Below are 23,384 nucleotides of genomic sequence, written 5' to 3'. Positions count from 1 at the left end.
AGAGTATGAAGGTGGTGGCTCATATGTTGAATCTTCAAAGTATGAGTATGAAGGCTCATACCTTGGTTCATCAAAATATGAGTATGAGGGAGTAGGTTCATACCTTTGGTCTTCATAGGATGTGTATGAAGTTGATGGCTCGTACCTGGGCTCCTCATAATGGTTGTATGAATTGGATGGTTGATATGAGTTATTATATTGAACCGAGCGTGCGTTACGACAATTAGTGCAATAATTACCCCTATAATCATCCTCATCATAGGTGTAGTTGTAACCTCTTGAGTATTGATCCATAAGAATCACTCAACAGACCACAACTGAGTCTCGGGACCAGAAAACAAAAATAAGACGGAAACAGAAGCTGGACACGGCCCCGTGTTGGGTGAACACGGCCCCGTGTTCAGGGTCTGTATCTGGGCGTTTTAATTAAATTTACTGGTCACGTTAAGCACGGGGGCGTGTTCAGTGAGCACGGCCCCGTGTTCAGACTCTGTATCTGGGTATCTACTTTAAAAATATGCAGCACGGGGGCGTGTTCAGTGAGCACGGCCCCGTGTTCAGGCTACTGTAAATGCAAAACTAAACTAAAATGCAGAAAAAAAATGCGCGCGTTTTAAAAAGGTTTTGAAAAACTGATTAGGCCGTCGATTTTAAGCTTTCTTAAAATCCTTGTGTCCCCGGCAACGGCGCCAAAAACTTGATGCGTGTGTAGTGTAATATTATTTTGATGAGTATTTAAGCCCCTTTTTACACTTTTAGCCAAGTTTTAAATTTATAAAACACGATATTCACTAACACTAAACACACATATGGGCAAGTGCACCCATCGTGGACGTAGTATAGTGTTGGTAAGATACCGAGGTCGTCCAAGGACATAAGAGCTTTTAATACCGGTTTATCCTCAACGTCTAATCAAATCAAAAAGGTTAGAGAAATGTTTTTAAACTAAGAAAATAAAAACTAACTAAATGTTGAAAAATAAAAATAAAATAAAAACAGATAGACAAGGTGAATCACTTGGATCCGACACGTGTATTAGTATAACCTTTGATTATTTTCGCACTTTTGCACTTGTTTAAGAGATTATCTTAGTTATTGTAGTAGGCCCCTCTTTTGAAGGCGACGTTACCCTCAACCCAGTAGTTTGAGTCAGCAAGGATACAATCCTAAAGGGTCGGATTATTGAAAGATAATGAATTAAGTTATTAATGCAAATTGTGGTAGGCCCCGCTTTTGGCGGTGACGTTACCCTCGGCTAAGTAGTCTGAGTCAGCAGGGATACAGTCCTAAATAGCCGGGTTATAGTATTAATAGTAGTTAACTTATGAGGGGGTCAAAGAGTTTGGATCCCCGCCATCCAATACCTATGGGCATTGAAGAAGATCCTACTAAATTTGACCCAGGTCCCAAGCAGGACCTCTAAACGCTGAACAAGGGCAAGACCTTTACCAAACCGTTCCCTTAACCCCCGACCAGGTAGCCAACATACCTCCATATAGACCGTGGAGATATGAATGGTGAAAATCTTTTATTTTATATAGACAGTAAAATAATGCCAAGACACCACGGACAAACGATAAGGAAAGATCACCTTCAACATAAGTAACTAGTTATTAAAGTCATTAATACAAAACCAAATAAAAAGTGCAAAAGATTAAAAATAAAAAGTATTATACTAAACACTTGTCTTCACCAAGTGATGTAAGAGACTTAGGCAAACATGGCCTTGATTGTCAAGAACTCTTACGATCAATCTTGGATCCCGAGACGACTCACACACTCTACGATGGACAATGGATGATGGTGGTGGATGATGGTGTTATGGTGGTGGTGGGTGGTGGATGAGGTATGAGAGAGGTGGTGTGCCAAGGGATGAGAGAAAATGAAGCCAAGCTCCTCTATTTATAGGCTGAACAGAAGGCTGGACACGGCCCCGTGTCCGCTGGACACGGCCCCGTGCCCGTCTGACATTCTCTCACTTCATTAATTGTAATTGCGAATTACAATTAATGCGCCTGCTGTACTTTCACCACGCCCCCGTGCCCGCTGGACACGGCCCCGTGGTGGGCAATGGAAGCTTCTACTGGTTTGTCTTTTCTGCTGCTTCCTGGGCACGCCCCCGTGTTCGCTGGACACGGGGCGTGTTCAGACTCTGTTTCTTCTCCTTTGCTTTGGGAGGTGCCGTTGAGGGTCCGGGCAGTCTACTTTTGTTCCTTTTCTTGTATTTATGCTAGAATTAGTTGTCTTTTTGCTTCTTTTGTGATTTTGAGCTCATTTCATCCTGAAAATACAAAAGGAAGACAAAAACACTCTTTTTCCAACATTAGTACTTAAAAAGGGTTAGTTTTATGCCTTAACTGATGTGATTTATATGTTGCATTTTACACACATCAGGATGCATACCTGCCATTAATCGAATTCTCGTATAATAACAGTTATCATAACAGCATTCAGATGGCACCATTCGAGGCTTTATATGGAAGACGATGTCGATCGCCCATTGTATGGCACGAGATCGGTCACTCGCAATTAACCGGTCCTGAGCTACTACAAGAAACGACTGACAAAATCCTCCAAATAAGAGACAACTTGCTGAAAGCTCGGAGTCGTCAGAAAAGTTGCACCGATAGACGACGCAAAACCTTTGAATTTGACGTTGGCGACTACGTACTCCTAAAGGTATCACATTGGAAGGGTGTGGTCAGATTCGGCAAGAAAGGGAAACTAGCGCCTCGATATGTTGGACCTGTTAAGATTCTGGAAAGGATCGGAAAAGTCGCCTACATACTCGAACTACCAGAGGAACTTAGTAATGTTCACCCGACTTTCCGTGTGTCGAACCTCCGAAAGTGCCTGGCTGAGCATGATTTAATTGTACCTCTCGATGACCTCCTAGTAAACGAAACACTGCACTTCGTGGAGAAGCCTGTCGAAATCATGGATCGCCAAACCAAGCAGCTCAGACAATCGCACATTCCTATTGTGAAAGTCCGATGGGAAGGCAAACGAGGCGCAGAGTTCACTTGGGAACTCGAAAGCGACATGAAGGCGAAGTACCCGCAGTTGTTTGTTACGGCTTCGGCCTAATTTTGGGACGAAATTCCCTCAACTAGGGGAGGCTGTAACACCCCGTGTTTCAAAAGTCAAAGTCAAAGTCAAGATTGAAGTCAAAGGAAGAAAAGATTGCTAATTGCGATCTGTCTCTCCTTGCTCAAATTCCTGTTTTGACTTCTTTGACTTGTAGATTAGTCTATTTTATTTTTGCTTTAGTTGTATTATGTGGAGTATCTATTAATAATCGCATGGTAATCACTATTTATCGACTGTTTAATCGCTTTATAGCAATCACAATCGCACTCGCAACTCCATATACGCATTTTGGTTATTGTTATACGTGTGTGTGTGTGCTTTATGTGTTACTTGTGCATGTTTATTTATGTTATGAGTGGTAATCAATCGAAACGCAATCGAACTCAATCGCAATCGAATCGCAAACGCTAAACGAATACGAAATAAAGATGCTTGTATGTTGATATAGTAGTTGGGATTAAAAGTAATATGAATAGGAAAACTCTATCGTATTCGCATCGCTCGCAATCGCAATTGAAACGGCAAACTCGTCGCGCCGAACACTCAAACAAGGTGACTGATCGACCAGGCAACCAGTCGATCGAGCAGCCGATCAATCGAGCAACTGCTCGATCGGACAGCTGTTCGATCAGACTGCCTAACCGATCGACCAGCCCCTCTCCATTCCTTTCCACTTTGGGTAACCCTATAAATACCCCTTGTCACTTTCATACTTTCTACTTTTGGCAACTGACGTCCGACCAGCACTCTAACCTTGCTTTTTCTCTAATTTCTCGCAATTCCGGTAAGATCTCGTCCTAAATCTTGTACTTCCTTAATCTACACGCACTCCTACACCTTTCTATCTTTTGAATCTCAACTTTTAACCGTGAAATCATCAAGATTCAAGGTGTTCTAGGATGACGTCATCATGTGTTCTTGAAGAACTTCATGTTTTTTCCTCAAACCACCAAGAACAACTTAGATGTAACCGATTTCCATATAAACTAAAAAAGATCTTTCAAAGATCTAAACATATTCACAATGAAAAGGATTGAAAGATGGTTTTCCAACTTTCTTTCAACTCTTTTACACTCAATACACTCAAAACCGGTAGAATCGGAGCCTGTCCCGACTTCCTACCCATTCTTGTGGTTGTGTTGGTCCAAGATCTGAATTCCATCCACGAGGTTTACCGATTTCGGGTTAAACATGAAACACCGTCTCGAACAGTTAACTGACCGGATTTGGGTGGTTCCTGTCCGATCAGGAGAACCAAGTATTGACGAGGTTTCTGTTGCTTAACACGTATCAAAACATCTCGATAAAATGACAAACAATCAAAACAACCAAGTGTAAGAAGAACAGGTCGACCAGGACGGAGTGTCGTCCGATCGGACTGCTGTCCGATCGAACAGCCAATCCGAAGGACTGGCCAATCCCAACGACTTGCACCTTGGTCCCACTTTAATTTTCAAATCAACTCTCAAGAGTTTTGGAACACCGAACGGATTGACGTCCGATCGAGCTACCACTCGATCGACCGACCATCCGACTATGTGATGTTTCGAAACTTCAACACTTAAACAATTTTCAACATGTTCAATGCATAAGGGATGCCACCCGATCGAACGATCGTCCGATCGCGTGACAACCTACTGTGAACTTGTTCTCACTGAAGTGCCCAACCAATCGGGGTGTTGTCCGATCGAACGATCGTTCGATCGACCGACCTGAAAGGTAGAGATACTTCAATGTTTTCAAAATGCTACAACGAAAACTTCAAAAGTCAAGCCATCATACACAAACACATCCTTCCCAAAGGAAGAAACAATCCACTCTCACAGCCATCCAACTGGACGACCGTCCGAACGGACTACCACTCGCACGACTGGCTGTCCGATCGGATTACCATCCGATCGAACTGCTGTCCGACTCACTTGTACTTTGCATCGTCTTGCACGTCACTTATCGTTATGCTATCAAACTGTTTAGACTAACCCTACTCTCTAGCGCTCCCTTCAATCCATCGATCGCTGTGAGTATACTCGATCCCTTTTTGCTTTACGCACTTTTGGGTGTTACATACGTTACTTATACAAAATCACATCGAACACACTACACAATACTTTAAACGCTAACCGCTATCGCATGTATACGTGACTTAATGAATGCTTGTTTGTTATATTTACACATGGAATGTTGTCTACATGCCTTAGCAACGGTAGTACTATTAGTTTGGACTCAGCACCCGTTCACTCGGGGGTTGTTAAGGACAATTACCTACATGGCTCACAGTGGTGGGTATGTATCGCGAACTGCCTTGGGCAGTCAACCCGCAGTCATTGGTATCGATGGGTTCATGTCGATAACTAACATGCCTTATTTCACTATGTGTATGTGCTGGTTATGCGTAATCGATTTCGAACTCTATTATATCTATTAAACTTGTATACTCGCCTTTACACTATGTGTATTGACTTTTACTTTAACGTATGTGATAGGTGCTTAGAATGCTTATTTGCTTTCTTTGCTGTGAAATCGAGGCTAGGAAAGACCTAGGTCTAGAAATCAATAAACAATTGTCTGTAATAAGAATCTGAGTTGTCGGAATAGAACAATTTGACTAGATCTTTCTGTAATAGTTGTATTATCATTTATGACATGGTATGGGACATGTTGCTTTAAATATCTTGTAAATATATAGTTGTTATGGAAACTTCTGGACAATCTGTTTCGCTCAGTGCCGCGCCCCGATGTTTCCGCTATCGGTTGGGGTGCGACAACGTGTTCCAGTGTTTTGTTCCAAAAAAAAAGTCCATAAATCATCGACTACAGATGGTCTTAGCGGAAGTGTTACTTGTCAACTACTTTTTGTTAAGATGACATGAGAAAGTAGAAGTTCCTCGTCAAATGTAAAATTACGCAATAGAACCTACATTATGTATTGTAATTATTATTATTATTAAACACATTTGAGAAATTTGTGAATAGTGGCTTAGACTTTTTTTTACTCTTTTCTAAGTTTTAATTTACACTTTACTATAAATAATATACGTCTTTAACTCGACAATTTTAATTTTCTTTTACAGCTTTCATAGTTTGCGTTCGACTTTTTTATAAAAGAACTAAATACGTGCATGCATTTAATTTTTTTTCTATACATTTGCAAGTTTTGGTGAATAGCAACTTTACCTTTTTTTAGTTTTATTCCAAATAGTGGTATGGTGATGAAATGGTAAAATACCAGCCAAACAACATAGGTACCAGGATCAGTGTAAGCTGAACCATTATAGGTATTTGTTTCACGACTTTTGATCGATGTAAAACATGACTTTATTTTTTGGATTACATATAATAAATTATGCAATTAATATCGGTGATATATCGGTTATACTGGTCCCCTAGTAAAATATCGGTGTCAAATATCGGTACCAATATTATCAGTGGTATTGATCGATATTTGACTGATATAACCGATATATCACTGATATAATCGATATATCACTGAATTATTAGTGTTAAATTGCTATATATATAAATTCTGCATTATATTAAAATTACCGATATCCCACTGTATCTCACCGAGATAATCTTATCTTAAATATCAGTCCTTGACTGATATCCGATATTTTATCGCCTACATAGATATAAGAGTAAATGCTCGGATAGTCCCTGTGGTTTTGTAAAATAACACATACAGTCTCCAACTTTTGGAAATTACACCGGTGCTCCCTGTGGTTTGACGAGTTGTTACTCGGATAGTCCCTAGAGTGGATGTCCGTTAGTTTTCTTTGTTAAATCCATTTGAATTACTTATTTACCCCTCCTTTAAAAAAAACAAATATGGATTATTAAAAGTGTGTGGCCCACCACTCACCTCCAACTTCATCTTCAACCTATATACCATCACCATTTTCTCCATCAAGCACCACCCAAACCTGAAACCCCACTTCCACGACACCCTACCGCACAATGAGTATCCCGTTCCGGTGACGTACCAGCTGATCGGTACATTGCTCTGTTCCGTAATTTGTTAAATTCAAACAAATCACAACTCAAACGTCTACCGGTCAGCAATAATCGGAACCAAATTGAACAGATCTGAAACACCGAAAATACATCATTCCAATCAAACGATCTGTTTCCACCAGTTTAGACGCTCGATTTTCCGATGAGGAATTATCGAAGCAGATTAATGAATTAGCTTATTGTTCAGTGAAAAAAGAAGCAAGTGAATCTGCTTATTGTTCGGTGAAAATCGATTTTAAGGTTAAATCGATGGGTTTATTTGGGAATTAAAGTTGTGATTTTTTTTTATTCAGATGGAGGTAAAGAGAAGACCACTAGCAAATTACATTGAGAAAGTGCAAAAAGATGTAACAGTTAATATGAGGGGTGTATTGGTTGATTGGTTAGTAGAAGTTGCAGAAGAATACAAGCTACTTCCAGACACTTTATATCTCACAGTTTCCTACATTGATGGATTTTTATTAGTAAATGTTCTCAACAGACAAAGACTTCAACTTCTTGGTGTTTCTTCACTGAAAAAAAGCAGGTGAATCCTCTTATCGACAGAGAAAATGGTGATGGTAGTGGTTGGGTGATAGAGGTTGAAGATGAAGTTGGGGGGTGAGTGGTGGGTCCCACACTTTTAATAATTCATATTTGTTTTTTTTTAATTTTTTAAAGAGAGGGGTAAATAAGTAATTTTAGATGGACTTAACGGAGAAAACTAACGGACATCAACTCCAGGGACTATCCGAGTAACAACTCGTCAAACCACAGGGAGCACCAGTGTAATTTCCAAAAGTTGAGAATTATAGGTGTTATTTTACAAAACCACAGGAACTATCCGGGCATTTTACCCTAGATAATAAAACCCAAAGTAAATAAATATCTTTTAGTCGTTGAAACCAAACGTTACAAATTTTAACATCCCGTCACAACCATGTTGATTTCACCCACGAGTAATATAATTTGAGAGAATAACTTCATGCCTGAAAAACTTGAGTCTAAAAGGCTAATATAACAGGCTGGCCCAAAAGAAGAACGTATAAAAAAGCCCAAAGCTTATTGGTCCATTCAACCACCAAAAAGAAACCCTAGTTCCACCATATAACAAACAACCCTAAACGTATTCAGCTGCTGTCTTTTCTTTTTCCAACTTGTGAGATCCGCTAGGGTTGTGTTCTTCTTCATTCCAAGAAATGGTACAATCTTCGCTTCATAATCCATCTCCTGACTATATATCTTTGAAGTTTATTGATTCAAAACATACTATTTGTGTTTGTTTTGGATAACTGCAGGGTAAGGGTACCGGAAGTTTCGGAAAGAGGAGGAACAAGACACACACACTGTGTGTGAGGTGTGGCCGCCGCAGCTTTCACTTGCAGAAGAGCCGATGCTCCGCCTGTGCTTATCCTGCCGCTCGCGTCAGGAAATGTAAGTTTTTTTTTCTGTTAAACCTGTTGATGTGTTCAGTTACGTTTTGTTGATATTGATCTGTTGTTTGGTTGGTTGTTAAGAACATTTGTTGTGAATTTGTGATTAATTATAGGGTGAATTGTGTTTATTTGGAAGTCTTGAGGTTATTTTGTGGATATTGAAGAATACATCAGTTAGGGTTTTGTTTATGATTTGCTGTTTGTGTCAAGTTGAGCTTCTTTGGTATTGTTTTTTGATCTATACAGAATGTGACTACTGTTTTATGATGAATAATTGCTGATTTAGCTACTATATTAAATTGCCAGTATCGTAAAATTGTGATTTTGATATATGTCAGTCATTGCTGCTGTTCATGCTCTGTTTAATATGAATGTTAGCTTGACCAATTTTCTATAAAATGTTATATAATTATATATGGTTTGAGTCATGGTTTAACAAAACGCTCGAGGCGTCCGTTTTGAGGCGCGTCTCGAGGCAAAACGGCAAGAACCCGAATAAGAGGCACCACCTCACTGCGTGTTTTAATAAGTACGTGCCTCAGTGTTATGAGGCGGACGTTTCATGTCGAGGCGGAACAGTAACTAAGAGGCGTATGTACCTTTTAGGCAGGAGAAATTAAGGTTTTTTAGGATTACCGAAGAAAACAGAGCCGATTATGAAAGAATCAGGATGAAATACAGAGGTAGATGGAGACGTTCCTGGCTTGTAGCGATGAGTGACCAAGAAAAATTAGGGTTTCAAGATCGAGAAGATGATATAGGCGTAACTCTTTTAGGGTTACTGAAAAATGACGGCCCCTTTATTCATTCCATTTACAGGCACTTACATTAGGACCTCTAAACATGAAACTTTTATCATATTTAATCCAAAACTATTCTCACAGGTTTATTTACATTAGGAAAGTTATATGTTTTATGTTTAGTATTTTTTTTATATATATAATTTTTATATTTATTTTTAAATTTTGTCTCGGGCTTACGCCTCGGTTCGCCTCAAGGCTTACGCCTCGTGAGGCGAAGGGAAAACGCCTCGAAACTCGGTTCTGTTTTTTTAAACCTTGGTTTGAGTTTGTTAAATTCGACTAAGGGGCACTATTATCCATAAAAAATTTAAATGGTTAACACACTAGCTACATCTTTTTTGCACTGTGTTTGCTTTTTTTCCCGTCACACATAGGATAAGATGTTACATTTTCTTACTAGGGGTGTTCATTGTTTGTGTCAGCTGAATTTAATGAAAAATGTGGGCCAACTTAAAACTGTGTTGGTTGATTGTTAGCTTTAATAAGTTTTTAAAAGAATACAGATGTTTTTTTGTGAAAGCAATTTTCAATGATTGTTAGCTTTATTATTTGGCGCTTTTTCAACACCTTTGTATCATAGTGTATGTCCAAGTTTGATGATTACTTGCTTGTTCAACATATGAGATCCATTCACCAAATAATAATATTTTGATCATGATTGTTTTGGGTACAGACAACTGGAGTGTGAAGGCAATCAGAAGGAAGACAACAGGAACTGGTCGCATGAGGTACCTTCGTAACGTGCCTCGCAGGTTCAAGAGCGGCTTTAGAGAGGGTAAACCTGTTTTGCTGTTTTTACATTAACATTCAATCAATTCATTTAGTTTGATCATGAATTGATTTCGTTATTGTTATTTTGTTTAAACAGGAACTCAAGCAACCCCAAGGAGCAAAGGAACTGCTGCTGCCAGCACTTAGGTTTGAAGGAAGATTTTAATGTACTTTAGTGCTTCTGAATTATGTTTGTTTGGTTTTTATCACAAGTGGAATCTTGATACTTTATTTTTGTTATGGGAGGAGACCATATGCTTTCTATTTGATTTTCTGCTCCACATATGCATTTTGCACTTACATATGTTGGTCTGTTTGACAAGTCTTCTTTCAACTTATAAGCTCACGTTTTTCAAGAAAATGAAAAACATGTAGTTAAAACCATGCTTGTAAAACAAGGTTTCCAAGGCCAAACACTCCCCGAGTAGTCGCTACAAGGTAGGCTGCCGAGACGACTTTTTCTAACTCCGCCTAATTACTTGGAATCGATCAAACACGGTCAAACTCGGCCAAAATCGGATCTAGTAGGTTAATTCAGGCCGAGTTTGACTTAAAAAATAATAAAACATAATTTATATGACTATCATATTCAATGATGAAAATATCATTTTCACGTATTTTGTTATAAATATTAGTAAATTTATGTTAGTCATATATTAATTTTCAAAAACTAATTTCTTTATAATTTAACATGTCTGATTACTTCCGTCTTTGCCGAGTACTCTCAACTCCCTGATCGACTGACTATGGAGTGCCTAGAGACTTTTGCAACCATGGTTAAAACACATAAGAAGTTATGCTTTGTAAAGAAACTTGTTACATAACTTCCATCCAAGTCACTTAGAATTGGCTTGAAAAAGTCTCAAGTCAATTGCTAGCTTTAACACAGATATTTGAGTCAAGGTTGTGTTGTTGCATAAATAAATGGCTTTAAAAAGTTTTCAAATCTTATAAAACTTACCGTTGAATTGCCGCAAGACCACGCCACTTCTGAGTACGTATTGGGGTTCAAAAAACTTCCTAGTTTGTGTTGACGTATCAACTCAGATAGAAGGTTACAAGCCAGGCTGAGCAACTCTGATTTGAGTTGCTGTCTCAATTCAGCTCATTAAACAGCTCTAGTTATATGACTACAAAACTGTGACTGCAGTAACGCCAAACGGACACTGAATGGTTGATAAGTAATGGATCGGTAACACAAGCTAGTAAACTCATCTAAGGGTGACTGCAATAGCGACAAACTGACACCGAATGGTTGATAAGTAACGGATCAGTAACTCAGTATATGATTTAGAATGATCCAGTACTAAATCTAGGTACAATCAAATCAAACAACTATATTAAAACAAATAAACTGAACATATTCAACCAAAATAAAAAGAAAACAAGTTGTATTCATAACCCCGTGTCTTAGTACAGGATCCAAACTCTCGATGAACCCAAGAAACCTAAACAGTAAAAAAAGGCGAGCCCAGGAGCTTAATGTTTGAGCCAGTAGTTTCGAAGCTGTGCCATGTGCAATAATATTTCATCCCGGCCTTGATTGGTAACGCTACTTGTCATAATCCATGGCGGTACCGCTTCAAAGTATTCACTGATTAAATCTTGAAAGTCTTGCACATTTTCTTCCGGATGCTTTCCGCCATTCTTTTTCTTTTTACGCTTATCACATTTTGTAAATATTATCGTCATCGGTACCTGGTTCTGACCCAACCAACTTGCATATTCAAGGTCAATCTTTTTGGCAGGAATGCTAGCATCAATGAGAAGGAAGACCGAGACCAACGTTGACCGGTTTAGAAAATAGTCTCTGGTGAACTTGTTCCAGTCTTTTCTAAGTTCATTCGGTGCTGAGGCATATCTGTATTCCAAACCATAATCAATTTATCAAACATTATGGAAACAAATTTTGATACACTGATGCTTTATTCCAGAATTCATCACATTACATAAAGAACTGTCAATTATCATAATCGGACAACGGTATTACTCTTTAAAAATTTGAAATAATTAATTTTAAATCTTGATCATACCCATATCCAGGCAAATCCACTAAGTACCAACTGTCGTTAATTCGGAAGTGGTTGATGCATTGCGTCTTTCCTACAAAACAAAGCCATACTTTTATAATATCATTTAAAAAACACAACTGAAACAGGTTTCCTCTTATGTTAAAAGCATCAAACTATTTAGAAACCATATTTAAGAGGTGCCAACATGGTTTCTAAAGTAGTTTGAAGCTTAAGAGGTATCGATTTTGGGCCGGGGGGTTTAGTGGTGCAGCTTCTCTATGTCTTGAGATGGAAGGTTTGTTCTTATCTCACCCTCTCAGAAGTCAAACCCTACCAATAGCTTGCTACGAGTGGGATCTTACTTGGTACCTTTGTTTAAGAGGTGCCAATTTATCGAAAGAAACTTACTTTGTTTCAAGTTTTTTTCCAAATAAAGTTGTAATTATGAACTTCTCACCGGTTCAAGAGATCATAATAAAGAAATTATACTTTGTTTCAAGAGGTTCACGCAGCAGCAGGAGCTAAATGAGAGCATTTCAGTCATAATTATAACAAAATTGGTCACAGAGACATTTAATCAAACACCTGGTGTGCATACCTGGCTTCTTCGACGTCATCGCAAGCTTCTTCCTCTTCACAATAGAATTCAACAACGAAGACTTCCCAACATTCGACCGGCCCACAAGCGCAAACTCGGGCAACCCATCAGCCGGACAAGCCTCCGTTTCAACACTACTCTTCACAAACTCTGCTGAAACCACCTGAGCATCTCTAGCATACTTACTCAACACAATGTTCGAACCTTTCAAGATTCTTGGACCCTTTTCCGAACATATTTCAGTGTCCGGAGGGATAAAAAGCTTTTCTTGTGCAATCTGCAAGTGGGTTTGTTCTGTAATTGAGATATCTTGAAGGGTTTCTAAAGAAGATGTTGTGGAGAAGTGGGATAGTGATGTTTGGGGTGAAGAAAGTGCAGAGATGATTAAGAGGGTTTTGGGTTTTGAAGAGAAGAGGAGTCTGGTGAAGAGGGATGATGAGTGATGGTGGATTGGGTGAAAGGGGAAGTGAGTGAGGAATGCCATTGTTGATGGTTTCCTGAATTGTTTGTTTATTTATCAAGATTCAAGTAGCTAGAAGAGGGGAGCATGTAAATTATCTTCTTTGCTGGTAAAAAAAAAAAGTAAATATCTTCATTAGGTTCTTCATTCGATTCTCATAACGAGGTTTTTCTTATATTTATTGGGTTTCCTCCTGAATTGGTGTATCATATGGCCGGGTGGTTTCACTGGTGGCACAATGATACTCTAGTGGTCCGTCAATGATTCAAATTTACCGAAAAAAAAATTCTTTTTCGGTATTATTAAGTTGAGAGATTGTAACTAAGGCGTCACTTTTAGCAAACCATGATTATTGATGAAGTAATTAGGTTTATGTCGAAAAATAAACACTTACCCTATCCTATCAGCTCGACCTCACAACGTTAGACACCTTGCTTGACCCCACGTTAGGAAACACCTGCTTAATCTCACGCCAGGAAGCCTTATTTGTCCCCGCTTTAAGTAACCTTGTGTTAGAAGAGATGTCGTCGAAACCATACAACTAGAGCATGTGGCAAGATAATAACCAAGTCTAACACCTATAGAAGGGATGTTTGGGAAGGTGATAGTTGCACAAATGAGAGACACAAATGAAAAATAATGTTTAAGCTTACCCTAGAAGAATGTAAGTCAACAAATTACATCTAAGAGGAAGCCTTCTCATCCCAAGGCAAATCAGACGCGATGAGTCCCCTCAAAATAGAATACGAAAGATAGCTCAAAATCGTTGAAGAGCCAAGGCTATATACTGAAAGATCCAATAATACATCACAACTCATCTTTAGATAAATCATCTCCATTTATCTCAATTTCTTTGAATTCACATAAACTCTTCATTCCCTTGCCTTAGAAAAAAGCCTTTACTGATTCCCATGTCAGATGCTCATTTCACTAATCCACTTGTTACTCGACAACGGATTCGAAGTTCCATCAAACAAACTTACTCAGGAGGTTAACATGATACAGAACAAACATTTTTCTAGACCAACAACCTTTTATGAGCAACCCATACATTTTCAAGTTGTGGGGCAAACTTGGTGTTGCCCAACCTGCAACCAATACATTTTCACGTTGTGGGGCAAACTTAGCGTTGTCCAACCCATACAGTATCGAGAAAGAAAACCAAAAATATGCAACCGCACCATGACAAGGCCATCCGAGAAACTGTTTAGAAGTCGGTACCCTGTAATCTGTATCCACAAGTTGTGGTTTTGTCGTATTATTTTCTAGTTTCCTGTTATTATATTCAAATTAACACAAGCAATAACAGTGACAAAAACAATGGAGGCTTTATCAACCACCTCAAAATATTGAGTATTAGTATTACATTATTCAAAATTCAAATCAAAACCAGCCTACAGTTTTCTCATCAGCAGAAAGAAAATATTTTAGCCAGCCTTAAGATATGGATCTTTTCAATTTTCTGGCGCTGGCTTCTCAAAGAAGGTCTTCTTCACCCAGTCAAATGGCTGCACTCCACAAAAACAGAAGACATACATGTTAGTTATATCACGCAACAAACTCGACATTTAGCAGACACAATAAATAATCAACACCAACCATTTAACCCAAGTTTGGGATAAGAGTGCACGGTTCGGTTACTGAACATAAATAAATGCCCGGTTCAGTTAGTTTAGGTTTTCCATTAAATATACAAAATGGTCGATCACTAGGCTTCACTTTTGGGTTTGTCTTACGCGGGTCTCGTCATTTTATTACATGTTTTTTTTCCTATTATTGCGCTTCGTTTTGTCTATGCCATGTGCTATTTCTTGCTCTGTGTGCCTATGCAACACGCGAGCCCTTTGCACCCAATGACTGGCTAATATAAAGGGAAGGAACGACAAATGGATACAACCATTTGCGTGTACTTGTTTAAAATGTAGTTCACGTGTTCTGTTATTTACGCTCACACTTAATCGCAACTAAAGACATTATAAGATTTGGAAGACTTTAAGGTTTGTATGTATGATCAACGTCAAAGGCAAAACCAATAAATGACCTAGATTTCCATAGGAAGAGAAGTCTATCAAACCGAACTGTGCATTTCGCAAGCCAATCTAACTTATTTTGCAGCACGGCTATAACCCAACACAACTAGGGGTGTACACAAACCCTTCAATATGGATCAACATAGTTTGTTTCAGACTTCCATTATATCACAACTCATCAAAATGCAAAAAAAAATATATATATAATAATTCCTAATACCTACAAAGCAAAATATATACTTTTTTTAAGATATTGATTTATGCAACTAATTACGTTGCTAAATTTCAACATGAATATTATCAGGTCTTGTGAAAAAAAATATATAAAAAACTCTGTATTTACGTTAAATATCCTTCATCGAAGAATCAGCTATAGTTTGACCACAAAAGTCAATAAGTTATGAAAAATCAGGTCACGAAATCAAGATCCAGATCTACATCGTTGCATAAAATTAAGTCCAAAATATTAACCACAAATGGCAAAAACAAACAATTGTGAACCGAGACAAATCGATGAAGAAACAGCTAAATTTCCATCAGAATTCACGAAATAGATCTATAATACTAGCATTAGGATTGATAATCTAAGGAATCAGGTAATGAATAAATGGAGAAAATGAAAAAGAAGGACCTGAACGATCCAAACGGCGGTGGTGAAAGCAGCGACTCCCCAAGCGGCGGCGGCCTGGATATCGGTGGCTTGTGGACGGTTTTTTGGCTTCACGAGCTTTAGTGCTGCAGCGCCTCCCGCCATCGTCTTCGATCTTTCTCAAAAGTGAACCCTAGCGAATATTGTTTGGAAGCTGCAGAAACCGATTTCTGATTACCAATTTCCTGGATCCTTCTCTTTATATGTACCTAGTACCCATAAATATATACAATAATAGAGTTAAATGCGTGGTTGGTCCATGTGGTTTGTAAATATTGCAGTGGTCTCAGTCAGTGGTTGCAAATTTTACACTCGGGTGGTCCTTATCACTAACCCATGTTAATCTTCTCAGTTAAATGTATACGAAATGACTATATTGCCCCCGAACAATAAAAAACAAAAAATAAAGATGACCCACATCTTCTTCTTCCTTCCCCTCCCTCCCTCTCATACCCACCACCACAATAAAGTGAATCAGTTCCAATACACAAGCAATCCAAGTTCCAGTACACAAGCAATCCAAGTGAATCGATTCTATTTCCTTCTTCTTCCCCAAACAAATATCAGAAGAATTATTCTTATTCATTCAGTTTTTTTTTATCACACTCTAACTCCATCTTTGAATTAAAGTTTATAACTTATGTATACCCAAAATAAACCAAAAAAAACCTCAACAACAAACCCCTAATTTGAATCTGCTATGCCTCTATATCCCAATAAACCAAATCAGTGTTGAGTTTTCAATGCAATTATCAATTATTGCTAAATCATATATCAAATCTTGATCTCACTGTGAAATCATCGTGAATCGTTCTAGTGAGAGAGTGGAACCGCGGTGAGGAGTGGCGGAGGCAGATGCAGTGGGTGGTTACAATGGAGATGGTGGTCCGAAGGTGGGGAGACGGTGTTTCTGGTGGAGGGTTGTGTAGGCTGAGCTGGTGGTACACATTTGTTAACAGGTGTTTGTGATAGGGTTCAAGGTTGCATGTCGGAGGTGGTTGGTGATGTGGTTAGAGGTGGCGGTACAGTGGTGTGGGGTTGTTTCAGGTAGTGGGTTCTGGATTTGTGGGTTCTGGATTTATAGTGGTGAATGGTGGTCGAGATTATGTATATGGTGGTGGTGGGTTTTTGAGAGAGGGGGGGGGGGGGGGGGGAGAAGATGATGTGGGTCATCTTTATTTTTTGTGTTTTTTTATTGTTTAAGGGCAATATAGTCATTTCGCATACATTTAACTGAGAAAATTAACATGAGTTAGTGATAAGGATTACCCGAGTGCAAAATTTGCAACCACTAGGACCAACTTTGTAATTAGTAAACTACTAGGACCAAGTCTGCAATATTTACAAACCATAGGGACCAACCAGGCATTTAACTCACGATAATATATTGACCCAAGATTTGATAATGTATATGTTTTTTTTTTAATTTTAGACCGCATGATTAAAATGATTTATTTTGGATTATTTTTTACGGGTTAGAATATAATTGGAAGTTTATTTCACTAAGAAGGATAGAAACAATTAATGGTCTAGATTAAAATCAAATAGAAAAATGTCATTTAAACACGATCTCTGGGCTTTCAAGGGTATTATCGTCAATTTCCAACAATAACCGCTATTGAATATACACAAAAAGCTTCGAAAAAAAGTTCATTATGTTTTACACTTCGATTGAACGAACACACATGTAACAACCCGCATTTTCGTGCGTTGTTACTACTCGTTATACTCGTTACGCCTAGCACCAGAGATTCAGATCATAATGTAACTATATCAGATACATCGCTATATCGCAGTATAATCGAATAATTACGCGTATTTTATCACTATTACAAAGCTATTTTCACAAATACTAACTCTCACGATGACATTGAGTGAGGACCTATTCTACCCTCCTCGATGGCCGCGAAGTGTCAGAACGTAAACAATTAACGCTAACAAAGACTTTCGGGTGAGTACCATGCCTCCAGCGTCGTGACGATGATGGCAATACGAGCAAGTAGTACCCCGTTAATCATTGTGGCACAACACATCACATCGAAGAACGCACTCGAAGGCACGCGTAACTCGATCATCGCAGGATTAAAATATAGATACGTATATACGACCCTTTTTGTGATTAATTAAAATAAATAAATAAATAATAACTGAATACGAATGAAAATGTGTGCCCAAAACTATCGCAACGCACAAAAACGAGGATCGAGATGCCTCCGAACGGACAGGCCGTCCGGACGGATGGGCCAGCCGAACGGCTGGGCCAACCGATCGGAGGGGCCAGCCGATCGGACGGGCCGTCCGATCGGCCGGGCCATCCGATCCGGACCAACCTTCCTTCCTTTCCTTCCTCCTTGCCTATAGGTACCCCATTGTCACCTCAAGCACACTTGTTGTGACTGTTGCTGTTCGACCAGACGTTCCAACCCCTTCATCTCTCGATTTCTCGCGTTTCTTGTAAGTTTTCAACTCAAATCTTGTACTTCTTTGATCTATTTCCACAAGAATAAACAGCATTTTCATAACAGATCTACACTTAATCATGAATAAAAGGATTGAAAGATAGTTTTCCAATTTTCTTTCAACTCTTTTACTCTCAAGGCACTCAAAAATGGTGGAATCGGAACTTATACCGACCTTCTACTCATTTCTAGTGTCGTGTTGGTCCAAGATCTGATTCCTAACGATGAGACAACCAGTTTCGGGTTAAACATGGAAAGACCGCCAAGAACAGCCAGTTCTGATGAAACGGGGTGATTCCCGGCCGTTAAAATAAGTCGGACTTGACGGGATTTCAGTTGTTTAACACGTCACAACAACGTCTCGACCAAAACCATCGAAAACCTTCAAATTATTGTCGAATACAACCGGACGGGCTAGCCGATCGGACAGCCCAACCGATCGGACAGGCTAACCGATCGGACAGGCTATCCGATCGGACAGCCCAACCGATCGGATAGGCTAGCCGATCTGACAGGCTAACCGATCGGACAACCCACCCGATCGGACAGCCCATCCAATCGGACATCCCATCCGAACGGGCCAGCCTTCTGTCTGATTATCATTCATTTTTGTGTATTCCGTTATCATTTAACGCGCCATCAAACGCTCATGTGATCAGTCTATAATCAGGGCATTCTCAGACATTATCCTGCCAAACCAACCAAATACGCACTGTGAGTATACTTGAACCCTTTTTACCGCATTTTGGGTGTAACACACGTTCCTAACAAATCGAACTTATCAAACGAATTCTTCAATCAATCCATTCATCACTTGCGAATAACTGTTGTGCATAGATATACGTGATGCTAGTTGCATTTGTGCTAAGACTTATACTCGTGACGTCCCACCACGACTAGTATAGTACTATTGCGCCCGACGGGGCCTAGATATGCCTTCGAAGAATCAAGCATCGAGGACTTAGCTGGTAGTATCAGTTTGTGAGTATATATCTCGTGTATTACGTTTATGCATGTGGAAATTCGCAACACTTTTTCTATTATTGCTACTACATATCAAACCTGTATACTCGCCAATACTTTTGTATTGACATTATTTTAACGTATGTTGCAGGTTTAGTGGAGGTCTACATCAAATCAAGCTAGGAAGTCTAGAAACTCACCTAAAATCTAGGTTGTCAGATTTGAATTGTTCGAGAGGACAAGAAATTTGTGATGCCTTATGTTATTGTATTATTTGTTAGTATGGGATAACGAATGTAATAAATACTATCGCAATATAGTTGTTATGGATTCTCTTGAGCAATCTGATTCGCCAAGTGCCGCGCCCCGATGATTCCGCCATCGGTTGGGGTGTGACAACACACATACTGAAATTTGAGAAATTCAAACTCCATTGAAGTTCATGGCATCATCGAGAGATAATTTGAAGGTTTACCTTCGAGTTACTGAAAAGAAATCTGTATCTCAAAACCCTAAATCATCAAAGAAGCAAAAAACAACATCAGATGAAGAAAACATCGATCAACAAGGAAAAATTAACGGAAAATCAACAATGAAACAACAAAATAATAGAAAACGCAAAGAGATTTCTGATAATGGTAAATTGATATATTTTTGCTTTTTAAACTGTATTCAAATTACGTTTTATGAAGTGCAATGTCATATCCCGACCGCGTAAACAACAAATCGTGGCGGAATCGTCGGGGAGTGTTGTACCAGTATCATTGTTTCATAACACACGGAAATTTATTTAAAGATTAACCCTTTACATTGTCTTGAAATTCAAACAAACAAGTTATACATAGTCTATCATTGTTATTAAGTTACTAAGGCCTCGTCCAGTCCTATGTGAGCATGCATCCTATCAATCAACATCATTCAACAACACCTGAAACATATGTAAAAACAAAGTCAGCAAAGAAATGTTGGCGAGCACAGAGGTTTTATGAGAGTGTCAGATTCATGGCTAGTTTACATGTTGCAATACCTAATTAAAAACCTTGTTTTGAAAAAATTGTATAGTATTGCAACATAATTAACCAACTCAAATCAAGTAGGTTATAGTTTATAAAATCTCGTAGCCATGATTCTTAACCCCAAAACATTTATTTAATTAAATCAAATTGTAAAACATTTCGTAAAAACTTGTTAATAAAACTCGTATGGTTTATATTACTTAGAAAAACCTCGTTGTGTGACATCGTTTTAAAATCGTTTAACCAAGTGAAATAAATAATGCCACGTAATGCAATATGATAAAAGCACTTATATATAAGAAGTACCAGCGGCGTATCTACCATGCTTTTATCATACCACACCCGTCCCATTATCTAATCACAACCCAAAAACCAATTGTTTACCCAAATCGTTTAACTCGTTAAAATTGCTTCAATCGTTTAAATCATTCTCGTTTTAATTGTGAAAACTACTTTTGGTCGCCTTGCTAATAACATCCAAACCTTCGCAACTCAACTATCGCGAAACTCGCATTAATAAACCACCAAAGGGTAAATTAACAATCACAGATTCAGTCGTTACTTACAACCCCCACACATAACCATGGGTGCAGTCTGATAACGAGATTTGTCAGATCATATGGTACCATAACCTAATACTGGTCGGTTCGGCCAAAACTAATGAATGTTATTCGTTATGTAATTACAACCAACAAGTTTATTCACATTATCGAAATTGTTATTAATTTAATATAAACCATTTTAATCATTTTCGAAACCATCGTTAAAAACATCGAAATCATTTAACACATATGAATCATCCCAAAACAATCGAAAAAAAGTAAAATAGGGGAACTATGTCCTCACTTGAGAATGCTTAGAAGTCTTGAATAACAACCAAGCAAAGCTAGAGGGATCACGGAAATCAATCGGCACCTAATATAAGTAACTACGTAAATAAACCGGACCTAAATCGGAAGATCGGATAGGATGAGGTTTCGTAAACCAAATGGGTATTGGAACTCATATGACATGGTTTAACAAAGCCTACATACTAAATCGAAACCTAATGTCACGACCCCCGACCCACCCTGGCCGGAATCGGGAGCCGCGAGCAGTTCAGTGATACCGGTGATTATTTTGAAAAATATGGCAGCGGAATTTTCATATGGCCTTGTCGTTTAGTGGTTTGGTTAGTTTCGGACAATATGGTTTAATGTGTCCTGTTTCTCCGCAATTGTAACAGACGTTAGTTTTCCTTCTACATTCTTCCTCTATGTGCCCGGTCGTTTTGCAGAAGTCACAGTAGGGAGTGTTCCTAATACGACATCGTCCGGAATGCTTTTTGTTGCGGTTTCTGCAGATAGGTTGTTCCAATGACGGTTCCGTTTCTTTCTTCTTGAGTTCTTGGACAATTTTCTGGGCTAATTCTTTCTTCTTATTTTCTTCTCTTGGGCGGATTAGTCCATCTGTCAACATATTGGCTAATTCAACTGCTTCTTCGATCGTCTGTGGTCTAGCGGCTTTAACTATGTCTCGGATTTCGCTAACTAATCCCCAAATATAGCGAGAAATTAGTACGGATTCTGGCGAAGCCAGAGTTGGTACCATTCTTGCATATTCGAAGAAAGTTGTCGTATATTCACGACAATTCACGTCTATCATTTTATGATTTAGGAACTTGTTAGCCATTCGTTCCTTTTCATAAGGAGGACAAAATTTTCTTTCTACTACTTCCTTGAATTTGTCCCAGTTCATGGCATAAGCCATGTCACTTCCTTTTGCTTGAAGAATTGTATTCCACCATTCTAAGGCTTCCTCCTTAAAGAGGTTAGACGCATACATCACCTTATCTTCTTCAGCACATTTGCTGATTGTCAGAACAGCTTCTGTCTTTTCTATCCATCATAGAGCAGACGTGGTGTCACACCCCGAATTTCCACGTGTCACCGGTGGGCCCGGTGGGGGTTCCGTGACGTAGTTGATATCATCATAGTCAAACCACACAATTTAAAATGCACAGCGGAAGCAAAAGATGAATACAATCCGATATAAAGTAATATCTGGGTATTACAAACGGAAAGTAAAGGATCCACAGGCGGATCAAAGATAAAATAAAACATTGTTCAACAGACTTTAGGCATCTAAGCTTGCGAGACTTCTATATTATGCTAGGAGAAACCAGCCTATTCCGTATAGCACCTGCACTTAGCCTTTTTGGAAAATACGTCAGTTTTCACTGGTAAATACAATTTAACTGACTCATTTGGAAAACATTTGAAAAATTGGTTTTAAATGCACAAGGCACAAAACATTTTATAACTTGGGAATAATTAAACAGAGTTAAACTTGTAAAAGATTTACATGTTTGTTAACCATTCAGTCGCCCGAGTCGTGTCATGGTCATATTTAAGCATTATGGAAACATGCGATGGTCTTTAATTCTAAAGAACCAAGTAGTATAACTTTGGGAGGTTATACTATCATATATCATGGTCACAAAGAACCCTAAGGCATAAATAAACTCAAGCTAATTCGGGTCAGAACTGAAAGTCAAAGCAAAGGTCAAACTTTGCGACTTTCGGTTGCGAACCTAGCCTATACTTAGAATTGTCGGGTTGAATCATGCTTAGACATGATCAACTAATAATTACCAAGTTATTAAAGTGACAAAACTGATTTCATAGCTTTTATATCATTAGTTATGAATTTTATTTAAACAAACCCGATTAACTTTAATTTGACCCGACAATTAAACTAAGTAAACGTGGTAATTAGGAGATGCCCTTTAGAGGGTTAAACACCTACCTAATTACGATCACGTAGCCATGTTCAACGCGAACCATGGCTCAACCGATTAAAAGTCAAAGTGTTTATCGATAATGCTTGACTTTTCGGTTTAAAATGCTAAACCAATAACTAAGCATGAAAGGACACTTACAAAAGGTCCAAGCAAGGAAGGAATTGATCTTGGATGTTCAGGTATGAAGCACAAGGGCCCCAACTTAGAACATTTAGATCAAGGTGTGAGTTTGCAAATGAAATGAGTTGGGTTTATATAGGAAACACACAACCGTTAAGATTGTTCCTCGATAAACGAGCTTCGATCCAAGCCGTCCAAGTGTGCC

At 38.7% G+C, this 23,384-nt stretch overlaps 2 protein-coding genes across 2 annotated transcripts; one reads left to right on the top strand and one right to left on the bottom strand.

Moving 5' to 3' along the window:
* Positions 1 to 8,121: 8,121 nt before the first annotated feature.
* LOC110921716 (60S ribosomal protein L37-3) lies at positions 8,122 to 10,373 on the top strand. Its single transcript, XM_022166060.2, has 4 exons — positions 8,122 to 8,282; positions 8,379 to 8,514; positions 9,993 to 10,094; positions 10,188 to 10,373. The coding sequence occupies exons 1-4, from the start codon at positions 8,280 to 8,282 to the stop codon at positions 10,235 to 10,237; spliced, it is 291 nt and encodes a 96-aa protein (XP_022021752.1). The 5' UTR covers positions 8,122 to 8,279; the 3' UTR covers positions 10,238 to 10,373.
* A 1,034-nt stretch (positions 10,374 to 11,407) lies between these two features.
* Positions 11,408 to 13,630, bottom strand: LOC110921721 (GTP-binding protein At2g22870). The gene is made up of 4 exons (XM_022166067.2): positions 13,555 to 13,630; positions 12,701 to 13,266; positions 12,124 to 12,193; positions 11,408 to 11,951 (listed from the first exon to the last, which is right to left on the bottom strand). Exons 2-4 carry the CDS (start codon positions 13,182 to 13,184, stop codon positions 11,570 to 11,572), a joined length of 936 nt encoding a protein of 311 aa, XP_022021759.1. The 5' UTR covers positions 13,185 to 13,266; positions 13,555 to 13,630; the 3' UTR covers positions 11,408 to 11,569.
* Positions 13,631 to 23,384: the final 9,754 nt, after the last annotated feature.

Source organism: Helianthus annuus, chromosome 2 (genome assembly GCF_002127325.2).
Source record: "Helianthus annuus cultivar XRQ/B chromosome 2, HanXRQr2.0-SUNRISE, whole genome shotgun sequence".
NCBI lineage: Eukaryota > Viridiplantae > Streptophyta > Magnoliopsida > Asterales > Asteraceae > Helianthus > Helianthus annuus.
The sequence above is the reverse complement of the archived record's forward strand: the minus strand, read 5'-3'. Positions and strand labels throughout refer to the sequence as shown.